The sequence below is a fragment of the Coregonus lavaretus genome (assembly GCF_964263955.1).
Source record: "Coregonus lavaretus genome assembly, chromosome: 33".
NCBI classification, from domain to species: domain Eukaryota; kingdom Metazoa; phylum Chordata; class Actinopteri; order Salmoniformes; family Salmonidae; genus Coregonus; species Coregonus lavaretus.
The window spans coordinates 27362728-27387627 of record NC_140020.1 but is presented as its reverse complement, the minus strand read 5'-3'; the positions used below and the strand labels follow the sequence as shown (position 1 = coordinate 27387627).

General features: G+C 43.9%; 3 protein-coding genes across 3 annotated transcripts; 2 read left to right on the top strand and 1 right to left on the bottom strand.

Moving 5' to 3' along the window:
* The first annotated feature begins 3134 nt into the window (after positions 1 to 3134).
* Positions 3135 to 16939, top strand: LOC311108806 (uncharacterized protein). Its single transcript, XM_084151569.1, has 12 exons — positions 3135 to 3286; positions 3956 to 4107; positions 5102 to 5623; positions 5772 to 5845; positions 9548 to 10179; positions 11283 to 11376; positions 14393 to 14468; positions 14600 to 14645; positions 14743 to 14839; positions 14941 to 15057; positions 15154 to 15213; positions 15463 to 16939. The coding sequence occupies exons 2-12, from the start codon at positions 4068 to 4070 to the stop codon at positions 15550 to 15552; spliced, it is 1848 nt and encodes a 615-aa protein (XP_084007695.1). The 5' UTR covers positions 3135 to 3286; positions 3956 to 4067; the 3' UTR covers positions 15553 to 16939.
* A 78-nt stretch (positions 16940 to 17017) lies between these two features.
* Positions 17018 to 18987, bottom strand: LOC311108808 (protein C10). The gene is made up of 4 exons (XM_084151571.1): positions 18885 to 18987; positions 18435 to 18493; positions 17892 to 18068; positions 17018 to 17707 (listed from the first exon to the last, which is right to left on the bottom strand). Exons 2-4 carry the CDS (start codon positions 18484 to 18486, stop codon positions 17568 to 17570), a joined length of 369 nt encoding a protein of 122 aa, XP_084007697.1. The 5' UTR covers positions 18487 to 18493; positions 18885 to 18987; the 3' UTR covers positions 17018 to 17567.
* A 20-nt stretch (positions 18988 to 19007) lies between these two features.
* On the top strand, positions 19008 to 20223 carry LOC311108807 (SAYSvFN domain-containing protein 1-like). Its single transcript, XM_084151570.1, has 2 exons — positions 19008 to 19484; positions 19701 to 20223. The coding sequence occupies exons 1-2, from the start codon at positions 19266 to 19268 to the stop codon at positions 20016 to 20018; spliced, it is 537 nt and encodes a 178-aa protein (XP_084007696.1). The 5' UTR covers positions 19008 to 19265; the 3' UTR covers positions 20019 to 20223.
* The last annotated feature ends 4677 nt before the right edge of the window (positions 20224 to 24900 follow it).

Genomic DNA, 24900 nt, shown 5'->3' with positions numbered 1-24900 from the left:
TGAGCAATCGGGGGAGAAGAGCCTTGGTCAGGGAGGTGACTAAGAACCCAATGGTCACTCTGACAGATCTCTAGAGTTCCTCTGTGGAGATGGGAGAACCTCCCAGAAGGACAACCATCTCTGCAGCACTCCACCAATCAGACCTTTATGGTAGAGTGGCCAGACGGAAGCCACTCCTCAGTAAAAGGCACATGACAGCCCGCTTGGAGTTTGCCAACAGGCACCTAAAGACTCTCAGACCATGAGAAACAAGATTCTCTGGTCTGATGAAACCAAGATTGAACTCTTTGGCCTGAATGCCAAGCGTCACGTCTGGAGGAAATCTGGCATCATCCCTAAGGTGAAGCATGGTGGTGGCAGCATCATGCTGTGGGGATGTTTTTCAGCAGCAGGGACTGGGAGACTAGTCAGGATCGAGGAAAAGATGAACGGAGCAAAGTAGAGAGAGATCCTTGATGAAAACATATTTTATAGCAATATGGTGCCCGACAGCATAGTCAATGAAGTGGCATGCAATCATTGGTTAATGCATGCAACGTCTGAGCAGGTGAACGCAACCATATTGTCAGGGACACCCTGAAAGTTCTGAGGGGGTAGATCAGCTTTAATATTGCAGATAGATTGTAACCTCCATCAATGTAATTGTCTGCATCACTTCCAATCCCCCATATGTTTTTTCACATACATACATATATATACACATACATACATATAAATACACATACATACATATAAATACATATACATACATATAATTTATATACACATATCCTTTAAAAAAAATATATTACTTTATTACTTTCCAACCCCACCACCCCTCCCCTAATTGGAGTAAACAACAACGCTTAGGCCTCTACTTCCAGTTTATACATACTATATACATTTTATGGACACAGTCAATTTTACAATAATTCTATTTTGTTTGTTTTTACTCCTGAACTTCCTCTATCCTCAACGATCATTTTCATGATGTCCATCCGGTTTCCCTCTACATGCCATATCCCCCAAACTGTGCTCTTTCACAAAAGTTCTCAACCTATATACTTATTATGGACACAGTATGTTTTACACTAGTTATTGTGTTGTTATTAGTCCCAACCTTCAGTTCCATTCAATCCCTCCCATCTATCTCTTAACACCATCCATATTGGATTTCTACTTGCCATATATTTATCAACTGTACTGTGATGTTTCACAAAAGTTCTGAACCCTTCTATTCTCATTGTTTCTACAGATTGTAAATAGAAAATTTTTGCTAAAAGTATTATTATATTATTGATCGATTGACTATGACTTTTCAGATCACACTAGTGCTATCTGCAGGGTTAGCTCCAGGTAAATATTGCAATCCTTCAGCCATTCCTGGACCTGTGACCAAAAACAAGTGGACAGTACCAAAACAAATAATCTAATGATTCTGTCTCCATGGTTTGCCAGTGCTGTGATAAGATGTTGTGTAAAACAATGAATGTGGAGAATTTATCTGCACTGTACAGTATATGTTTGTCGGCTAGCTAGCCAGCCGGTTTAAGACGAATGACTCCATTAATTTTTCAAATTAACTGCCAATATCCCAACATTCCATTCAAACAATGCAGTCAATACACAGCCATACACTGGCTCAAATCAGTTGATGATAGGACTTAGACAAGTTGTAAATGCAACAAGAACTGATATTGTATCATCATGTACTCACCGCTTTCCAAGAAAACAAAATCGAGACATTTATCATCTGTTTACATATATCATAGAGGCTACTTGTTCAGACAATGTGTATAAAACCTGTATAAAGTGTATTTTCAATTATATGATTATATTTTAGGTTGCCTATAATTCCATTACACCATTTCTGATAAATCACATGCCTTACTTTTATTTTCCTGCATAAGTAAAAGCAGAAAATGCATCACCTATGCCTCTACTGCCATTAATTCCAATTAGACTGGTTCTGGATTTCTCCCTGACCAAGATGGCTGACATTTTGGCCCCATTATGGAACTTTGAGGGTTTATGACATAACCCCTTCAGTAGGGTTGGGCAGTATCCAGATTTTCATATCATCATACCTTCCGTCTTTCATCCTGGGATTTATGGTATTACCGGTTTAGTACACAAGGGGGCGCCATAAAATATAATAAAAAGCCCACTGGGCATCTATTACCAGAATGCTAATAAAATTAGCACAAGTAATTGCACAGGAAATCCAATAACTCATCCAAAGGGCTTTGACTTCTCAAACATGGCACAAAGCTAACACAATATGATGCCCCGTCACCTTATTAATTTAGCTACTTACTTAGATCACTAGCAAGTTAAACTTAGGGGTTGCACTAACGCAGAATTCTGCATTTTTCACGCAGGAAAGAAATATAAAACACATAAGAAATATTTTACATTTTAGTCATTTAGCAGACGCTCTTATCCAGAGCGACTTACAGTTAGTGAGTGCATATATTTATTTTTTGCGTTTTGCTGCGTTTTGTAAAGGCAGATCTAAAATGCTTCTTCTTGTAATTTCTGCTCAGCCTTAGATTCATTTTGTGCTTCAGTTGCACTCCATTTTCTGATCTGCTTTATCTTCTAAAGTAATGCACAAGTTGACTGCAGGTATTTACTTAAATTATCTACAAATATAAGAATTCATTGAAAAACGTAAACTAAATAGTTTCAAATGTATTGATGGTATTGAAAAACCATCCTGTGGCTATTTCCAAATATGGTAAATGGTATAGGCTAGGGTATACCGTCCAAGCCTATACCAAACGTAACATATCATACTATATGTAGTTTCTCGGGTTTACGTTTACTATGTTACTAGTCTACGAGACCAGGCTACATGCATCCTTGGACTGCATTTGTCATTCTCATCCTGAATATCATCACAATTCATGATATCCTGCGTGCTCAACCACTCTAAACTTGGACCTATTTATAAACACATTTCCAGTTAAATAAATGAGCCTGTGCTCTGGGATACAACTTTTGCAGAAGGACAGTAGGCTACCTTGCACCGAGCAGCTTAGTCCATCCCTCTGTTCTTTTCCCAGTTTGCCGCATTATAATCGAGTTCCATGCAGGACCCAACATTATCTTGGGCGGCTCTGTGGTGTAGCGGTCTCTCCCCTACACTCGCGTTTCAACAACAGCAGGAAACTGCCTCAAGCCTGTCTCTGACTATTGAATATACAAAAATAGGGGGAAACGGAGACAAATGCGGTGAGGCAGAAAGCAGAAAAAGATTGAGACAACTGGAGTATTTTATCGGGCGGTACGTGGGGATATCAAGGTGGGTGGTTGATTGCGTTGCAATAGCCTACGGTATTTGCCTGCTTCCAGCAGCTCGCACGGCGATATTTTTTGTGCAGAGATAGACACTAATAGTATTGCATTTCGGTGTCTTGTTATTGCATATCCCTCTCTATCTTATAGCCTTGTACAGAACCAGAGTCAGTATATCATATCAGGGTTTCTTTCATTCAGGATCTGCTGTCTAATGTGTCTACACATGTTCAGAGTTTGCTGTAGCCTTATAGCCATGCCTACCAATTAGACACTTGTATTTAGCAGGTATTTGTTCTGGAAGACCACACACCAGTGGATAAACCTAAGCAGCTGCCTTTCCGTTGATCGAGCAATTTATTAATATTAATTCCACATAAAACCCTGGGGGGACTGTCAGGTTCTCTCTCCATCACCTACTTATGTTATTAATCTAATGCTACACTGGACATGATGTTGGTGTACATCCTGCAGGGAAATGCACATCCCAGCAGTCATCCTTGTGCTCAATTAGCTTGCAGCATTTTAAGTATGAGTCATTGCTCCGGATCACTTGTCAACAAACATGGTTTGCCACTGTAGTCAGAGCGTACCTACTCTATTAAAGGAGAATTTAGCAGTGTTAGCCATATTTGTGTTAAAAGATTCATGGACTGAGCGTTCTCTGTACTTCTAGGTGTATTACTGCCTGTCCACTCTGCGGTGGACCTAAGACAGCGCACCGGAGGGGAGAGTGAGGGGTGCTGGGTCACACTGTCAAGTTGCTTCCACTCTGCACCTGCTGCATCATGGGTAACGTCGCTGGCAAGGACAGCCATGGCCCTACAGGTTCCCTACATGAACGTACACACACACACACACTCATTGTCACATTTCATTATATGAAACTCTCTGACAGTAACTCTGATTAGAACATTCTCTTCCTGTTTCCACAATATTTCCTTTCAAGCTGTTTGTACTCTTACACAATTTGTTCATTATCTTTATACCTCCCCTTCTCGATCTGTCTAGCTGTGATTCTCTATTGTAGCATTGCTGACGTCTTCTTTTTCTGACACACACACACACTTCCTTCCCTAAACACCTGTTTAAAACCCTGGCCGTTCCTATCCTTTCTAGCTGTTTTCATTAGGCTGGAAACAGACTCAGACTGGGGTGAGAATATCTCCCTGGATACTGTGTGCGCTCCGCCAGGCACATGCAATACATCAGGCTGTGCTAGGTGAATGATGAGTCTGCAGAATTCTGCAGCCCAACACAAGGACAGGGAGGGGGAACATGAGACACTAGAGGCTTAGGGACCTGTGTAACTGTATCTGTCTGTGTGTGTGTGTGTGTGTGTGTGTGTGTGTGTGTGTGTGTGAGTATGCAGTAGAGTATGAAATGGTGGATGTGTTTCGCATGTAAATCAATTGACTGCAAGCAGCAAGAGATGCTGCGTCTAGATTCAGTGAGGGAGTGTGTCTCTAGATATGGCCACTCGGGGATGAGTGGTTGTTAATGTACCAAGGCGTTGGCATGACAGGCTCTGCAGTGACTATCAGCCTACCAGGGACTGTGTGAGAGAGAGGAAGGGCATTGACTGTTTATATATGCATATTCTGCATCAAAGTGCAGGCATCCTCCTATAGCCACACCCAACTCTGGTATCCTGTGTAGTTTTTATAGACAGAAAATAGCTTAGGACAGCAGTTCTCTCTCTCTCTTTTCTGTTCTTCCTCTTCCCTCCTCTCCTTTCCCCTATCTCATATTTCTTTAATCCCCCTCTCTCCCCCACTCCACTCTCTCCCCCTCTCCACTCCCTCTCTCTCTCTCTTTCCAGGGTCTCATTTAGATCTGTTCCACACTCCTCCCTCCTCCCCCTCTGATTCTGACCTGGCTGCAGCTCTGGCCTTGGCTCCAGCCGCGGCTCAGCTGTTGCAGCAGGGGACACCGTCCTCTGGGGCCACCCGGGGCATCGTCTGCCAGGGCGGAGCCTCCCCCTCCACCAACTCCAATTGGAGCTACACGCTGTCTGTCCCGCCAGAATGGGCCGTGATTAGCCTAGAGAGCAGTGCATTGCCGCAGGGGACGGGGGTGGAAATGGACGGTGGAAGGCAAACGGTGAGGTGCTCCAGCAGCCACAACAACCACAGCAGCAGTCCTGTGTCCCAAGGCCAGGGGCCTCCGTCGGATGGTAGCCCTTTGGAGCAGAGCTGGCAGGAGCGGGACAGTGGTCTGGAGCCCCAGGCAGGGCCGGTGCGGGCTAGGGAGGAGATGGCCCTGGCTCTGCTCAACCTGCTGGAACATCACAGGTCCACACTGGGGCTCAGTCCGGGCCTGGACGCACCAGCAGGAGCAGTCGGTAAGGTCTCCGCATCTGCATGGCCGTAGTAACCCAATCGATTCATAATTGTTTGTCTTGTCTCAACTTGACAGTGTGCATACATGTCCTTACATTTGTCTTGATCTGTGTGCCATGTGTTTCGTGTGTTTGTGTGTGTGTGTGTCAGAGCTGCTGAGACGGTTGATGGTGGAGAGAGAGGAGCTGGTGGAGGAGGTGCGCAGCCTGAAGGACACACTGAGGGTGAGTCAGACGCCCCTCCCTTCTCTTCCCCACTGCATTCCCTCTCTTTCTCCCTCAGCACTGCAGATACAGGGATAGATGGAGGAAATCCTCAAAATTGTTTCAAAGACCACACACGTACACACACACACACACACACACACACAGACACAAGTATACAATGGGGAAAAAAAGTATTTAGTCAGCCACCAATTGTGCAAGTTCTCCCACTTAAAAAGATGAGAGAGGCCTGTAATTTTCATCATAGGTACACGTCAACTACGACAGACAAATTGAGAATTTTTTTCCAGAAAATCACATTGTAGGATGTTTAATGAATTTATTTGCAAATTATGGTGGAAAAAAATAAGTATTTGGTCACCTACAAACAAGCAAGATTTCTGGCTCTCACAGACCTGTAACTTCTTCTTTAAGAGGCTCCTCTGTCCTCCACTCGTTACCTGTATTAATGGCACCTGTTTGAACTTGTTATCAGTATAAAAGACACCTGTCCACAACCTCAAACAGTCACACTCCAAACTCCACTATGGCCAAGACCAAAGAGCTGTCAAAGGACACCAGAAACAAAATTGTAGACCTGCACCAGGCTGGGAAGACTGAATCTGCAATAGGTAAGCAGCTTGGTTTGAAGAAATCAACTGTGGGAGAAATTATTAGGAAATGGAAGACATACAAGACCACTGATAATCTCCCTCGATCTGGGGCTCCACGCAAGATCTCACCCCGTGGGGTATAATGATCACAAGAACGGTGAGCAAAAATCCCAGAACCACACGGGGAGACCTAGTGAATGACCTGCAGAGAGCTGGGACCAAAGTAACATAGCCTACCATCAGTAACACACTACGCCGCCAGGGACTCAAATCCTGCAGTGCAAGATGTGTCCCCCTGCTTAAGCCAGTACATGTCCAGGCCCGTCTGAAGTTTGCTAGAGTGCATTTGGATGATCCAGAAGAGGATTGGGAGAATGTCATATGGTCAGATGAAACCAAAATAGAACTTTTTGGTAAAAACTCAACTTGTCGTGTTTGGAGGACAAAGAATGCTGAGTTGCATCCAAAGAACACCATACCTACTGTGAAGCATGGGGGTGGAAACATCATGCTTTGGGGCTGTTTTTCTGCAAAGGGACCAGGACGTCTGATCCGTGTAAAGGAAAGAATGAATGGGGCCATGTATCGTGAGATTTTGAGTGAAAACCTCCTTCCATCAGCAAGGGCATTGAAGATGAAACGTGGCTGGGTCTTTCAGCATGACAATGATCCCAAACACACCGCCCGGGCAACGAAGGAGTGGCTTCGTAAGAAGCATTTCAAGGTCCTGGAGTGGCCTAGCCAGTCTCCAGATCTCAACCCCATAGAAAATCTTTGGAGGGAGTTGAAAGTCCGTGTTGCCCAGCGACAGCCCCAAAACATCACTGCTCTAGAGGAGATCTGCATGGAGGAATGGGCCAAAATACCAGCAACAGTGTGTGAAAACCTTGTGAAGACTTACAGAAAACGTTTGACCTGTGTCATTGCCAACAAAGGGTATATAACAAAGTATTGAGAAACTTTTGTTATTGACCAAATACTTATTTTCCACCATAATTTGCAAATAAATTCATAAAAAATCCTACAATGTGATTTTCAGGAAAAAAAAATCTCATTTTGTCTGTCATAGTTGACGTGTACCTATGATGAAAATTACAGGCCTCTCTCATCTTTTTAAGTGGGAGAACTTGCACAATTGGTGGCTGACTAAATACTTTTTCCCCCCACTGTATCCCTATTACTTTGAAGTGGATTGCTTTTTCCCTTCTCTACCTGTGTTGTGCTGTGTTGTGCTCTGTTTAGGGCTCGATTCAATCGGAAGATCCGCGGTATAGCGCGATTGAAATTTGAACGTGATTTCCGATTGAGCCAACATATGCAGCGTTTACCGTGAATGCAGTTTCCGTGAAAGCGGAAACTTTGCCTTTAAGAGTCGATCGACTCACCAGTGCGTCAAGTAACATAATAAAAAAATCCCCATCAAAATCCGGCAGTTTAAGCTAGCGATATCAGGTTTTTTGCATGGGCCGAGCTACAGTAGTGTTTGTCAGACCATGAGACATCCCGAAAATCACGACCTACAAACTGTTATGACCAGTCTACGGAAAGGGGAGACTCTCACGAACACGATGGTGTTATCTATTTTGCTCTACGACCGCCACAAAGGACTCCACTGAAGGTAACATATACAAATGTATGGAAGTATGGAGGTAGTTTTGTGCCAACGGCTTAGACTTTTAGAGATTACATTTCAATCACCCTATACCATAGATCTTCCGCAATACGATTTCATCGAGCCCTAAGACTTGGGATTTCATTCAAGCAGTAAGTAAGTGCAATGTTCAGGCAAGTCACAGGGTTTGTGGAAGGCAGGGTTTCTCAATATGTGTGCTAACCTAAGCAACCATTATCAGTGTTTTTTTTTTTCTAGGAGGTTCTGTTTGAGAATACACAGTCGGCCTCCACCATCTGCAAACATTGTACAACAACTACTGTAAATGAGCCAGTGATAAGCAGTGTGATGGCCCTGACATTCAATATGGGAGGTTGTCCCTCTATCTCTAGATTACTGTGATTTAACTGTACACAGGGAACATTGCAGGGATTCCTGGCATACTTTATTGAAGTGTTCACCTGAATCGGTTAGCTAGGTTGTTTAACTTTTCTTTTGACCAATGCAAAATCCCTGTTTTAGACATGTTTACTGTATTAACAGCGCTATTGATTTTCTGATACATATGGCAGTATGCATGTCTGTCTGCTGGCCTAGATGTAAAATGATACCACCTCTACTTCTTCTCCCCTTTGAGTTCCCCTGCCTCTTCTATATGACCCACCCATGATATTAAAGATGATATTAAATATAAACTGAGTGTACAAAACATTAGGAACTGCTCTTTCCATGACAGACTGACCAAGTGAATCCAGGTGAGAGCTATGATCCCTTATTGATGTCACTTGTTAAAACCACTTCAATCAGTGTAGTATGAAAATGTATGCACTCACTAACTGTAAGTTGCTCTGGATAAGCGCGTCTGCTAAATGACTAAAATGTAAATGAAGGAGAGGAGACAGGTTAAAGAAGGTTTTTTTAAGCCTTGAGACAATTGAGATATGGAATGTGTATGTGTGCCATTCGGAGGGTGAATGGGCAAGTCAAATGATTTAAGTGCCTTTGAACGGGGTGTGGTAGTAGGTGCCAGGCGTACCGGTTTGAGTGTGAACTGCAGCGCTGCTGGGTTTTTCACACTCAACAATTTCCCGGGTGTATCAAGAATGGTCCACCATCCAAAGGACATCCAGCCAACTTGATAACTGTGGGAACCGTTGGGGTCAACATGGGCCAGCATTCTTGTGGAACGCTTTCGACACTTTGTAGAGTCCATGCCCAGACGAATTTAGGCTGTTCTGAGGGCAAAAGGTGCAAATCAATGTTAGGAAGGTATTCCTAATGTTTGTACACTCTGTATTCCCTGATACAATGAGTCAACTCACTCTCTTACATTCTCCACACAAATGTATGGCTCTGGTTTGAGTGTACAGAATATTTAACTCTATCTCTCTCTCTCAATCTGTCTGGTTGTCTCACTCTCTGATAGAGATGGATGGACATTGAATTGTGTCTTTATATGTAAATGATTATTTATTTCTCTCTCTCACTCTCTGGCAGACTGAGCGAGCTGAGTGGCACCAGTTCCAGTGTGATCTGCAGGTGGCGGTGTCTGTGGCCGACCGGCTGCGCATTGAAGCGGAGGAGACTATGGGCACGCTCAGAGAGAGCCACGGGGACGTGGAGGGCCAGCTGGACCAGGCCCACTGCAGACAGCAGGACACAGACCGGGAACTGGAGAGCTTGAGAGCTGAACACAGAGAGGCCTGTCACAGACTGTCTGCTCTCACCCTGGAGCACCAACATACCAGGGCTGAGCTGGACACACTCAGACACATGCAGACAGAGAGAGGGAAGGACTCACACAGTCACAGAGAGATGGAGGGAAGAGACACGGAGGAGAGGCCGGCTGGTGAAGACACTGGTGAAGACATAAACGCGGTGGAGGCGCTGGATGGGAAACAAAGAGAGGATTCAGAAAGAGAAGTGGAAGGAGAGAAAATAATAAATAGTGAGGGAGTGGATGTTAAGATGGGAGGGAAGTCTCCTGAGGAGCTTGTTAGAGGAGGGGAGAACCTGCTCAAAGGGAAGGGGGTAGCAGAGACGTACCTACGGAATTTGGTAGCAGCTGGAGAGAAGGGGTGCGGCTTAAGAGATCCACGGAGGATCGTGATGATGTCAGAGCGTTCCAGGTGAGAGCCTCGTCATGCCTGTATGATGCACTAACACATTGGTCACCAACCGGTCGATCGCCAAGGCCTTCCCAGTTGATCACCAAACATTTCTGTAAAAAACCCAACGATAAAGCCTTGCGTTCCTATTTTTTAACATTTGTTTTGCACTGTTGGTGGTAGATGCGCTTGATTCAGCAGCCCTAGCACCGGGAACGCAAAGTGTTCCCATTTTGAACCATTTAATGTGTCTGAAGGTAGAACTCTGTCTACCTGGCAGGCCCAGAGAGCAAAAAAAGTGCACTTATAGTCCTACTGCTGGCCAATCAGATAGCTCAGATCACTGTGTCTGCATTGTTTCCTTGCGCCATAGACTGTAAAAAGAAGCCTTGAACACACAGCAAAGTTGATAATGTAAAATTTCCAAACTTTTAAAACCATGACTAGAGACTCAAAAACAGCAGCTCTATGCTGTATTCGTTATGAGTAAGTTCATGTTTAAGTTGTTATTCAGCACTGTCAACACTTTGTTTAGAGGGAGAGAGGAGGGATGGTGAGTCAGAATGACCAGGAGATGCAGGCCATCAGTCCAGTAAATAAAATAAAAAAGCTAATTGTTATGGTCACTCAGCTGTGTCTCACAAGTAATACAACAAATTTTCTTTACCACTACCAGTGTGATGATATACCTAACATTTTGAAATATAATTTCAAAATGGTCTGAGAAAAACAACATTGGCAGGGCAATTCAAGCATAGCCAGTATGCAGTGATAATGTATTGGGCCTATAGCTTACTGCACAAATGTCATTGCTACAGAACTGTTTTTAATTGGTTACATTTTTTAAGTAATGTATTTTTTATCTGAGTGGTAGATCAACTTTTGACTCAGAAAATGATCTTGACTCAGAAAAGGTTGGTGACCACTGCACTAGCACTTTGGGGGTTTAGCATCTGTTTGTTGTTATCTGAAGCATTTCACTTTGACACAAGTATTATTTTTGAAAGCAGTCTATGATATTTGATGAAAGCTAGCCTGTGTCTCTGTAGGAGCAACAGTTGATATATAGACACAAGAGTCCTACATTTATCTGTTGCAACTAAATCCTATCTTATCTGTTCCAGGAGCCTCTCTCGACTTCCCCTGCCCACTGACTCTCTCCCTGCACAGAATGGTAGCTCCCAGACCACCACTAGTACAACACTGCCTCTATGCAAGGTAACGCTTATATTCAACCAACAAGTTGTTTTTGGGAGTATCCCATCTCATTGCAATGGTTTCAAATGTCACATGCGCCGAATACAACAGGTGTAGACTTTACCATGAAATGCTTGCTTACGAGCCCTTTCCAATGACACAGAGTAATATAAAATAAAAATAAAATAAATAAATTAGTAACACGAGGAATAAAAATACACAAGAATGGAGCTACAGTGAGGGGAAAAAAAGTATTTGATCCCCTGCTGATTTTGTATGTTTGCCCACTGACAAAGAAATGATCAGTCTATAATTTTAATGGTAGGTTTATTTGAACAGTGAGAGACAGAATAACAAAACAAAAATCCAGAAAAACGCATGTCAAAAATGTTATGAATTGATTTGCATTTTAATGAGGGAAATAAGTATTTGACCCCTCTGCAAAACATTACTTAGTACTCGGTGGCAAAACCCTTGTTGGCAATCACAGAGGTCAGACGTTTCTTGTAGTTGGCCACCAGGTTTGCACACATCTCAGGAGGAATTTTGTCCCACTCCTCTTTGCAGATCTTCTCCAAGTCATTAAAGTTTCGAGACTGACGTTTGGCAACTCAAACCTTCAGCTCCCTTCACAGATTTTCTATGGGATTAAGGTCTGGAGACTGGCCAGGCCACTCCAGGACATTAATGTGCTTCTTCTTGAGCCACTCCTTTGTTGCCTTGGCCGTGTGTTTTGGGTCATTGTCATGCTGGAATACCCATCCACAACCCATTTTCAATGCCCTGGCTGATGGAAGGAGGTTCTCACCCAAGATTTGACGGTACATGGCCCCTTCCATCGTCACTTTGATGCGGTGAAGTTGTCCTGTCCCCTTAGCAGAAAAACACCCCCAAAGCATAATGTTTCCACCTCCATGTTTGACGGTGGGGATGGTGTTCTTGGGGTCAAAGGCAGCATTCCTCCTCCTCCAAACACGGCGAGTTGAGTTGATGCCAAAGAGCTCCATTTTGGTCTCATCTGACCACAACACTTTCACCCAGTTCTCCTCTAAATCATTCAGATGTTAATTGGCTAACTTCAAACGGGCAAATATATGTGCTTTCTTGAGCAGGGGGACCTTGCGAGCGCTGCAGGATTTCAGTCCTTCACGGCGTAGTGTGTTACCAATTGTTTTCTTGGTGACTATGGTCCCAGCTGCCTTGAGATCATTAACAAGATCCTCCCGTGTAGTTCTGGGCTGATTCCTCACCGTTCTCATGATCATTGCAACTCCACGAGGTGAGATCTTGCATGGAGCCCCAGGCCGAGGAGATTGACAGTTCTTTTGTGTCACCTTACATTTACATTTTAGTCACTTAGCAGATGCTCTTATCTCACCAAGCTGCTTGGCGATGGTCTTGTAGCCCATTGATGTTTCTACAACTTGATTGGAGTCCACCTGTGGTAAATTCAATTGATTGGACATTATTTGGAAAGGCACACACCTGTCTATATACGGTCCCACAGTTGACCGTGCATGTCAGAGCAAAAACCAAGCCATGAGGTCGAAGGAATTGTACGTAGAGCTCCAAGACAGGATTGTGTCAAGGCACAGATCTGGGGAAGGGTACCAAAACATTTCTGCAGCATTGAAGGTCCCCAAGAACACAGTGGCCTCTATCATTCTTAAATGGAAGAAATTTGGAACCACCAAGACTCTTCCTAGAGCTTGCCGCCCGGCCAAACTCAGCAATCGGGGGAGAAGGGCCTTGGTCAGGGAGGTGAACAAGAATCCAATGGTCACTCTGACAGAGCTCCAGAATTCATCTGTGGAGATGGGAGATCCTTCCAGAAGGATAACCATCTCTGCAGCACTCCACCAATCAGGCCTTTATGGTAGAGTGGCCAGATGGAAGCCACTCCTCAGTAAAAGGCACATGACAGCCTGCTTGGAGTTTGCCAAAAGGCACCTAAAGGACTCTCAGACCATGAGAAACAAGATTCTCTGGTCTGATGAAACCGAGATTGAACTCTTTGGTTTTTCAGAGGCAGGTACTGGGAGACTAGTCAGGATCAAGGGAAAGATGAACGGAACAAAGTACAGAGAGATCCTTGATGAAAACCTGCTGCTCCAGAGTGCTCAGGACCTCAGACTGGGGCAAAGGTTCCCCTTCCAACAGGACAACGAGCCTAAGCACACAGCCAAGACAATGAAGGAGTGGCTTCGGGACAAGTCTCTGAATGTCCTTGAGTGGGTGTTATGATGAGTTTCTTGTATCGAGAGGTTCAGTATGTAAGAGAATATGGGACACAGATGGAGAGTTACTTCAGACATTATTTAATGGTTACAATGACAGGCGGTACGGACGTAGCCTCCTGCCATCTGAATGACTTCCATACAAAATCTCTGTTTATATAATGCTCTCCCGATCTACTTGTGTCACCCTAGCCAGGCCATTACCTCACGTACACCTTCTAAGATTATCACAAGTGGCCCCCAATCTATCTTGGCACGCAGACCTTCTGTCCCTCACCAGTGACCTCTATAACACATGGCGTGTCCTTGTCCTCTGTCCACCATGCATCTTATGAGTTTTACATACATTAATGAATCTTGTATCACTTTTTACATTTTAGTCATTTCAGCAGACGCTCTTATCCAGAGCGACTTACAGTTAGTGAGTGCATACATTTCTAATTTTTTTTTTTTTCATACTGGCCCCCCGTGGGAATCGAACCCACAACCCTGGCGTTGTAAACGCCATGCTCTACCAACTGAGCTACATCCCTGCCGGCCATTCCCTCCCCTACCCTGGACGACGCTGGGCCAATTGTGCGCTGCCCAATGGTTCTCCCGGTCATGACCAAATCTTTACATGTTGCGTTTATATTTTTTGTTCAGTGTATGTATGAGTGTGTTTTATATAGTGCATATACAGTATATAGTCTTAGCCTGGACTAATTCAAGGGTCATTTTCTGACCCATTTGGAAACAGTCATGCATACTATAGCCACTACTGAATGTCCTGTCTGTCTCCTCTCTCTATCTCCTACCAGAAAGAAGAGCCAGCCAAAGGGAGAAGGTTGGACCGCATACTGCAAACACAGGACACCTGGTCCAGCTTCTATACAAGTGTGTTCATTTCATTCACACATACATATACTTTGAGTTCAAAGACAACTGTTTGCTTTTGAATGTGTATAGTGCATTTTGCTATATGTGTAAAGTTACTATGCTCTTGACTAATTGCTAACGTCTGGCAGAAAAACAGGAGGACGACCAGAACGCAGACCCACTGTCCTCGTTCAGGTGAGTGGACGGGCCCTCTAGAGATACTTAAGAAATATGCCCAAATAAAGCCTTCTATCTACCTAGCTATAACTTTTGTCCGTTATCCACCTTCCAGACCTCAGGATGGTTTCAGCATGCTGCTACGACGTCATGGAGGCTCCAGGCGGAACTCACTCCTGCGCTGGTGTCAAAGCCGCACCCAGGGCTACAAGGTCAGAAGTGGCAAAGAAAAGTACCATTCACATTTACCAAACCATTGGTCACCTTATCTCACCAATACAAGTCAACCCTCTATTTTTGATTTTTGTAATAGAATATTGAGATCACCAACTTCAGCAGCAGCTGGGAGGACGGTCTGGCTTTTTGTGCTGTGTACCACACCTACCTACCCACACACATCCCATACAGCAGTCTCAGCCCAGGAGACAAGGTAAGAGAAATGCATTCACATATGACTCCATAGTTCACACAACATACAAACTGTTTTAATGACCTTATTCACACCTACATTTTTTGTTATGTGCAGAGTGAGAACCTGGGCCTAGCCTTCCAGACAGGGGAAAGTGTAGGAATCACAGCCACACTGGTGAGACACATTTAAACATGCCATGAAAGTTGTTGGGAAAGAAACTGTAAAATAAAAAAAGAGCTTGACTGTGAGTGGAATGGTAGATGTCCTGTCACTGATGTCTGACTGTTTTTCTGAGTCTGGTCATGTTAACGCTTCTCAGTTGCCACCTTTTTAATGTGAGTAGTGTTTGTCCTTGTAGAGCCGAGGGTACAGTTGGGTTGCCATTAAGCTGGTGTCTTTAACAGTGTTTTATTTGCTTGATAGACCGTTGAAGAGATGCTGAGACCAGGTGGGCCCGACTGGCAGAGGGTCCTGGGGTACGTTGAAAGCATGTTTCGTCACTTTGAGATGTGAGGTCATTTCCCTTCTGGCTTCCCTCCCAAACTCGACATCTAACTGGTCCGCCACCACCAGTCTGGTTTGTTTTCTTGCATCATCAACTGAACTGAGACAGCTGATTGGCTGAATTGACTGGCGCACCACTAGGGGGTGTAGGACAACTGTTGGAACTGAATTGTACTTCAGCCTCACTCGCCGTGCAGACTCCTGCTGCCGGCAATTGGTTGTAGGTGCACAGTTTTTTTGTTAAATTTCACGGTGATTTTGCACTGAATATGAGAAGCCATTGGAAATGAGAACACAAGGAGCACCATAGATGAGGAAATTGTGAATGTGACTATCTGAGGACTACAGTATATTCTAGACAATTTGCACCAGGAAAAATTATCAGACTTCAAGTTTATCACTTTGGGTGCCACTGCTGTTCAATGTGTTGCACTTATTCTGATGCCTTTTAATTAAGCACTTTATCAACAATATGAAGTCTGTTCCGTCATCTAAGTTTTTAACTGGAAGATTTGTTATGTTATGGACACTCTCTGCCATGTATCACATTCTTTATCAGACTTTATTTGCTTAGAAATGTTGGGATATTTATGTAGCCATAAGTAGTATTCTAATGTCTATGAACCCCAACTCAAAGCACAAAGAGGAGCCGGACAACTTGAATGAGTTCATTCAGTGGCGCTGCATCACAGCCGGGATCAACCAAGAGTGACTGCCTTTGAGGAAATGTATATACAGAACTGTCTAATTAAGCAATAAGGCCCGAGGGGGTGTGGTATATGGCCAATATACCACGGCTAAGGGCTGTTCTTATGCACGACGCAACGCGGAGTGCTAGGATACAGCCCTTAGCTGTGGTATTTTGGCCATATATCACAAACCCCAGAGGTGTCTTATTGCTATTATAAACTGGTTACCAATGTAATTAGAGCAGTAAAAATAAATGTGTCATACCTGTGGTATACAGTCTGATATACCACAGCTTTCAGCCAATCAGCATTCAGGGCTCAAACCACCCAGTTTATAATTAGTTATATGTTGAATCTACGATTGGTTTGAAAATGATTTTTTAAGTCAATGTTTTAAATGTAGAATGAAAACAAAAGTGCCATAGGGTGGACTATTGAACAGAGGGACTTGTCTCCCGTTATGGGAATGGACTGTGAGGTTTTGTCTTGATTATAGGAGCAACAATGTGGCCATATAAGGACTGGATCCTACAATGCTTGTTTGTCTTTATGTGTGAAGGAGAAGATGAGAAATAAAAGAGCTGTACAGTATGTGTAAAGTATAAATTGAGGCATGGGCCGCTCCCCGAAGAGTTTTACTGTGAAATGTCTCTAAATATTGTATTATGAGAATGATGAATAACAGAAACAGTTGCCAAAGCCTTACTGCAATAATAAAGTTTGTGTTAATCTGCTTGGTGTGTTGCTGTTTTCACTTTTAAAAAAGAACATTTCAACAAAAAATTTGAGTAGCATTGTTTTTTACATGTATTAATACATATCTGATCCAGCAGTGACAACTGAGATTGAAAAGGTCACTAAAATGGAATAAAACAAACAACTCTGTATCGCAAGGAATGACACTTCATTCAGTCCTCTCAAACAGCAATTCGTGGTATAAATGACTTAAGGCTAAATGTAAAAAAACTAATACTGAAAACAAATATCCATAAACAAAGGATTTAAGTTAGCTGTCAGAAGTGTATTGCATTTAAATCCAGGAATGCAATATAACTGACTTTGAAGAATGACATTTGTCCATCCTGGTCGGAGCTTGCGATTCTGACATGTGTGTTTTCATTTGAACCAATACAGGTCTGATTTGTGTGCTTTATCCCAGGGTGTTAGTACTAACTAGGTAAGTTAACCAATTCACTTTTTCCTACGATTGATTGAAAATAATATAATGAGATGAGTTCCAAGCGTGCACGTACTTGATGAAATTGACCATGCACACACATTTTCAAGTCCAGTAACATTTTTAGATGTCCCTTCTGAAAGACCAAGGCAAGTTTCTTAGGAAGCTGGGATGGCACCACCTATGGGTGGAGTGGACAGGGGAGGCAGGAGAAGAGACTTCAGTTTGACGGACATGGCTGCTATCTCTGGGTCCTGAGTTTCATACATCTTCACCAGACGGGCAAATTTAAGGACACCTGAAAAATTGTTAAAACAAGCAATGACCACCATGATTTCACAAAGAGCTCGAACTGAACATGATGAAGCAAAAAGATGGTGTTCAGTCATCACACAAATCAATGACACTGAAAAGTGACAATAGATTGTCTCTCTCTATCGCTTCATTCTATATCGAACAGGTTTCACAAAGTGGCATCTTACCCTCTCCCTCGTTGTTGAAGCCATACGCCTTGATGACCTCCTGTTGGATCTGGGTGGCCACAGGGAGCACCAGCTGCAGCATCTTGCCCATGTCGTTGCAGGCGCTCTCCCGTGCCTCCTCCATCCGTGCTGCATTCTCTGGCACAGAGAAGGCCTGGATGACCTCACTCAGCACCACTGCAACACACAAGAGCACTGTGAAGAGATCTGTGCCACTACTGGGCATTAGTAATAGAGCGGGGTGGCAGGTAGCCTAGCAGTTAAGAGCGGTGGGCCAGTAACTGAAAGGCCACTGGTTCAAATCCCTGAGCTGGCAAGGTGGAAAAAACCTGCTGGCAAGGAAGTTAACCCACAACAACAACTGCTCCCCGGCACCGTGGACGTCGTGGACGTCGATTAAGGCAGCCCACCACAACTCTCTGATTCAGAGGGGTTGGGTTAAATGCAGAAGACACATTTCAGTTGAATGCATTCAGTTGTGCAACTGACTAGGTATCCCCTTTCCCTTCCCTAGATAAGCCAAACGTATGTGACTGTTCATACCTCTGGCCTGCTCAACAGTGAGGGTGGGCTGCTGGGCTGGAGCTGAGGCCATTATGTGTCTGGAAAAAAAGGTGTGATATTAGAGTGGATATTGAAATGAATAATGTGTATTTCAGACACTTAGCTATCTTCTGCATGTGTATGTACAGTGAGTAATACTTTCCTGTGTCCATTACTTACACAAACATTGGACAACTGCATAAATGGGCATATCTATCTAGCTATATATTTAGCCTTATCAAATGAATCAAGAACTATGGATGGAGATTCTTTACATGAGTACAGTACGCTTGTAGCAAGCTAGTTAGCTGTTGTGGCTAGGTTAGCTAGCTAGCTATTCCATCTTTAACGGTTATCAAAAACGCTTGAATTGTAAACTATAATAGCGTTACTCTGGAATGCGCAATTAAATACCTAAATAATCAATAAAATGCAGTATTGGTTACTTACAATATATCAGTGGAATAAATACAAACAGTCTAGCAAGAAATGTTTGGCTTGTCAGCTGGGTGGTGGGGGAGTGGCGCTTTACGACTCAACCTACGTCATTACGTACGCCTGGGTGAACAGGAAAGTAAACAAACTGAAGTGAAACAGATTTAACATATTTCATACTTCCTATGACAGTGAAACATTTAATTCGAGCATTACCATGAAAACACTTTTGAGACTATATTTCCGCGGTTGAGAAGACGGGATTTCACACGAACAATCTTGTTGGGACCGCTCAAAATCTAGCTAGCCCAGGCAGTAGCCAGTACTTTCCTATCTGTAGTGCACATTTTGCCACGCAGTCTTTCATTGCCGCATGACTCAGAAGTTGATCACAATATGGAGCAAAAGCTTGCGGAGTTCAGAGCCCGAAGAAGGGCTGATGTGGCCGCTAAGAAGAGCGAATCTTCTGAAAAGCAGCCCAAAACATCATCTGACAGTGGCAGCACTTTGATGTCGGCCAGTTGCCAGTCATCAACAGCCGATGCAGACACACAGGAGTTAACAGAACATCCAATCTCAGCTGTCTATCAGGCTACAAGGACTAAACATTGGGGGGTAGGCTAAAACTCAATACTCAAAATACAATGGTCCGGTTACCCGGACACAGTTTAAGCCTAGTCCTGGACTAATAAACACTTTAATTGGAGAGTCATTGAGCATGCTGTCTGGGAAACTGGCCCTATTTGTCAAGTAGATGTCAGTTAGTAATACACTTTGATTCCATCTTGTCAATGTTCACTAACTTAATTTCTTCTTTCCCCAACTTTTTAGGATGACTGGTTGCTGGAGAGCAATCTGGGTCAATGGCTTGGTTCGACACGACTGGCTTTCACAAATCTGACTTTGCTGAAGGTGTTGCTTTGGCTGGTTCTACTTGGGCTGTTCACTGAGCTGGAATTTGGGTTGCCTTTCTTCCTTATCTCTCTCTTCTACTGGCTGTATGAGGGGCTGCGGAACCCAACTGCACGTCAACCAGGAGAACTGAGCGCTTACTCAGTGTTCAACCCAGACTGTCAGCCTCTCCTGGGGGCACTTACAGCAGAGCAGCTAGAGGGAGAGATGGGCTACAGACCACTGGCCAACAGATGAGACCCTCAAACAACTGACTTTAATCTGAAATTGAATAGCTAACTGGAAATGTATTTATTTGAATGGTGCACATTGCTGATGTTGATTTTGAAGTCAAATGGAGCCTATTCCAAACTACAAGATCATTCACCACTGCTGCACATTGATGATGCTGTGAAAGAACAAACATCTGCTTGTTAATTCCATTAAAATGTGTGTACTTGAACATGATATTACTGTACTTTGAACACACACACAGAGAGAAAGAATTTTGACAGTGTGAAATATTTTAGAAAAATATACTTTTTAATATCTCTGACAGTGCTTGGTTGAGTCACGTTTACAACATTTCCTTGCGCTTTACGACACGACAGACGTTATTGGCCCTTCGGTTGTGGCTTCCAAACAGGGTACAAGTTGACGTCGACAGGTGGGCAGGGAAGCCCACGTTTTGCGAGCATGGAGAGGCCAGAGATAGACGGACTAGTAAATTGGGCTAAGGAACAGAAGGTGGGTATTGGAGAAAGGCCATCAGTGCATGTTTTACAAGCAGTATAGCGGATGAAAGCACGGCATGAGCGTGGTGAACGGATCGACGTGGTTATGGACAGCGATGAAGAAGGAGAAGCAGTGGGAAGATGTGTGTTGAGGAAGAATGGCGCCAAGTACAAACCGTATTCTGCTGGCTGATGGCTCTGAACCTGACGAGAGTGAGGAAGAATTACCTGTGGTGACAGACGTGGTGAAGACCTCCGAGTCCAAGCCTTGCCCTGATGGTCATGCAAAGGATGATTTGGGCCCAGTGGGAGTGACATTTTTGGAGAAAGTTGATCCCTGCCTTCTGGATCAGCCAAGCCAAATGTAGTCTCAGGCTGGGTAGAAGTTGGGTACTGTTAAATCGGTGAAGGTAGCTCGATGTGGACTTGTGATAATTTTCTGTGTTTCTTCTGTCCAGAGGGAGCAGGCGCTTCGCGTCACGTGCCTAGGGACAAGACCTGTGACTTGCTTTACTCTCTGGAGCAGGGCACCTTTGAAAGAAGTGATTACTGGTGTGGCGTTAAGTGTTGAGGTGGAGCAACTAAAATGAAAGATTCCCTGTGTCAATGACGCCCTCCGTTTGGTGAGACGCAGACCTGGTGGCGAGCATGGTGAAACTGAGGAGACAATGTTTGTCCGTTTGAGTTTTGAAGCAGAATCTTTACCTGATGAAGTCATGTTAGGATATGTCAGTTATCCTGTGAGAGCTTTTGTGTCACACCCGCTAAGGTGTTTCAGACGCCAAGTTTATGGTCATGTTGCAGCACTGTATAGGAGGGAGATTCCGAGATGTGAGAAGTGGGCAACAGGGCATGGGACAAAGGAATGTGTAGTATCCGTGGAAAAAACTGTGTGTCAATTGTAGGGGTGCCCATGTTACTGGGGATCAGAAGTGCCCGGTGTGAGAGAGACAGTGATACGAATTTGTGCCTCAGTAAGGTTGGCTTCTTAGCATTCTTTGCCATGGTTATCAACTGTACCACAGAAATGGAAGGTAAATCACAGAAAATAGATGTTGTGCTGGCAGCTGCAGAGAAGTACTTGGGTGTATAAGGTTTTACTGCAGAATAATTAAGGTGCATTGAGCGAAAGAGACCTGTCCTCCCAGGCGTCGGCCTGGTGTAGGAACAGTTTGGGTCAAAGTAGCGGAATGGGGTGGTGCTAAAAAGTAAAATAATGAAATAGTGGTATATAGGTGTAGGGTTAGTTGGTGGTGCAATTTTTTCCTTCTCCCCCTTCCTTTTTGTTTTTGTATCACCTAATGTAATGTGATCGACCACACATTACTGTACAGTAGGTGGCGGCATGCACAAACAACGTGCAAACGCCATGATACCAAAGAAGAAGAAGATGCAGAAACAGACGTCATTACGTACGGCCGAACAGGAAGTAAACATTCCACAGTAGAACAACAGATTTTAAGATCTCTCGTCTGCGAATTTGTCATACCGCTCTTTGTGACAGTGAACCGTTGAATTCCATCAGTGCCTTATATAACATTTCGGCTATTGAGAAGGCAGGATTTCGCACGATCGAGGGGCAATCTGCTAGATACACCTCTCAACAATCCATCTAACGTTAGCTAGATGGCTAGCTAGTGTTTTTACCAGTGATTGATACGCGCCGTGCACAGCGCGCACATTGCATAGATTGCCACGCACTCTATAATTTCTGCATGAGCATGAGTCAGAAGTTGTTAACATTCGCAAAAGCTTGTAGAGTTCAGAGCCCCGAACAAGGGCTAGTGAGATGCAGCCCATAACATCACCTGGCAGTGGCAACACTTTGAAGTCCGCCAGTTGGGAGTCAACAGCTGATACAGACGCACTGGAGTTGACAAAACATCCGATGTCTGCCGTCCCTCAGGCTACAGGGACTTTACAATGGGGGGTAGGCTAAAACTAAATTACTCAAATGACTAAAACGTCAGGTACTGAGGTAGCTTCATGGCATAGTCATAGATAGCTAACCTTAATTCCACCCATTAATGTTAGCTAGCTGACTTGATTCTCTCCTCACTTTTTTAGGATGACTGTCTGCTGGACTGCATTCTGGGTCGAAGGCTTGGTTCAAGACGACTTGGTTTTGGAAACCGGACTTTGCTGAAGGTGTTGCTTTGGCTGGTTTTGCTTGGGGTGTTTGCGGAATTTGGCTTTGTGTTGCCTTTCTTCCTAATCTCCCTCTTCTACTGGCTCTACCAGGGACTGCGGAGCCCAACTAAACTTCAACCTGGAGAACTGAGCGCTTACTCAGTATTCAACCCAGACTGTCAGCCTCTCATGGGCACTCTCACAACAGAGCAGTTGGACTGTGAAATGGGAATACTACAGCTAACCATGTAAAGCAGTGTTTCCCAACTCCATTCCTCAAGTACCCCTAACAGCACACATTTGTTGTAGCCCCAGACAAGCACACCTGATTCAACTTTCAACTAATCATCAAGCCCTCAATGAGTTGAATCAGGTGAGTTTGTCTGTGGCTACAAAAAAAAAATGGTGCTTTTGGGGTACTGGAGATGGGGAAACACTGACGTAAAGAAACTGTTTTTAAATGTGTGTGAGTTGCGCCTTTTGTGTTAAAATGATCTTATGGTTTTTGGTTGCACCTAGACAATGAACAATGCGCACTGCTGTTGGTTGTAATGTAAAACTGCTTGTTAATTCCATTAAAATTTCTCACTAGTTTATTTATTTGTCTTACTTGAATGAAAGCACAGATTTACACACACACACACACAAATACCAAAGAAAGACAGTAGTTGTCCATCACTTGATGTCACAGAGCAGGGCAACACCACGTAAGATCCAGTGATCGGGTGACTGCACTGTGCGCATCACCACCCATGTGAGGTCTGTGTGCCTGGGCTTGTAGATGGAGCAGATGTCGAACTTGGGGGTGGTGGAGTTGATGGTGAACATGAGATGGCAGTTTCTTCGGTCCCAGCCAGCCCCATCCAGGAACACGACGTAGACCCCCTCCTTAGAGACAGCGATAAGAATATGAGGGATGGCATTGAGCGTTACAATGGGAAAGCTGTATCTAGTACAAGTGTTGTTAATGACACTATTTTGCATGAGGCTACTTACAGTAGGAGAGGCAGTAATCTCCTTGCGCTGCTTCAGCACCTCATTATGCAGGGTGACTGTCCAGATCCCAGCCCTGGTTATCTCCTGCCTCATGGCTGTCAGGAAACCTGCAGCCATACGGGGGGAGCAAACATAAAGGGATATGATTATTATGGGATATCAAACACATCTAACAAATTAATCTAATATATTCAGCGATGAAATAGGATGTTGACATTACAAAAATGTAAAAACAGAATACACTAATCTTAAATATACCAGGTAAATTGAAACTGGCCTGTAAATTTGATCAGTTAGCCAAATTAATGTTTTGAACGAGGCACGTTGAAGAAGCCAGTCAAGAGTAGAGAGTAGAGTATTACTTTATTAATCCCAATTTGGGAAATTGTTTTATCACAGCATGCATCACCAACGACTTACAATGACAGGACACGCAACAATGACCAACACATGATTTAAAGAAATATTACGATAACATAAAGACACATGCACCAACCATTGTATCCCTAAAAGAACAGTCTGATTCAAGTGCTGTTTTCTATCCTACTATGGGGGAAAACAGGCAACAACATTTTCCAATAGAAAGACCTCATAAAACAGTTAATCAATTACACTCATTACAAAGCCTCGTGGCTGTCGGTAAAAATAACCGTCTAAACCTCTCTGTGGAACATCTGGGCAGGATGAAGCTGCTACTGAAGCTGCTCCTGTGTTGCATTAGAGTGCTGTGGAGTGGGTGTGTGTCATTGTCCATGATCATGTGGGTTTTTACCTGCAGCCTTTTTATGAACATGTCCTGCATTGATTCCAGGCTGCAGCCAATTGTAGCACTTGCTTTGTTAATGATTTTGTGAAGCTTGTTTAAGTCTTCCTTAGCTTAATTCCCTTTCCAGCACACAATGGCATATGTCACTACACTCGCCACGACACTGCTGTAGAACATACAAAGCATTTAAGCATCCTTAAAAGGTACAGTCTGGATTGGGCTTTTTTGTAGACACTGTGAGAATTCATCCAGAAGGTATTGGGCCTGCCTTCAAACACCCAGTTGTCAAACTGTGTGTTTCACTCCAGCAGCCCAGTGAACCAGAAGTCCAGATTAGACCACTTCTTCCACATGCACGCGTCAAACATGTTGTCCAGGGCATCACGCAGGTTCTACCAGGTAAAACATTAATACGACATTCAATATTCAAGCGCCAAAATAACTCACAGATGTATAACCTTATAAACCTTGAAATAACAGTTTATAACCTATATATAACCCCCTTATAACGTTA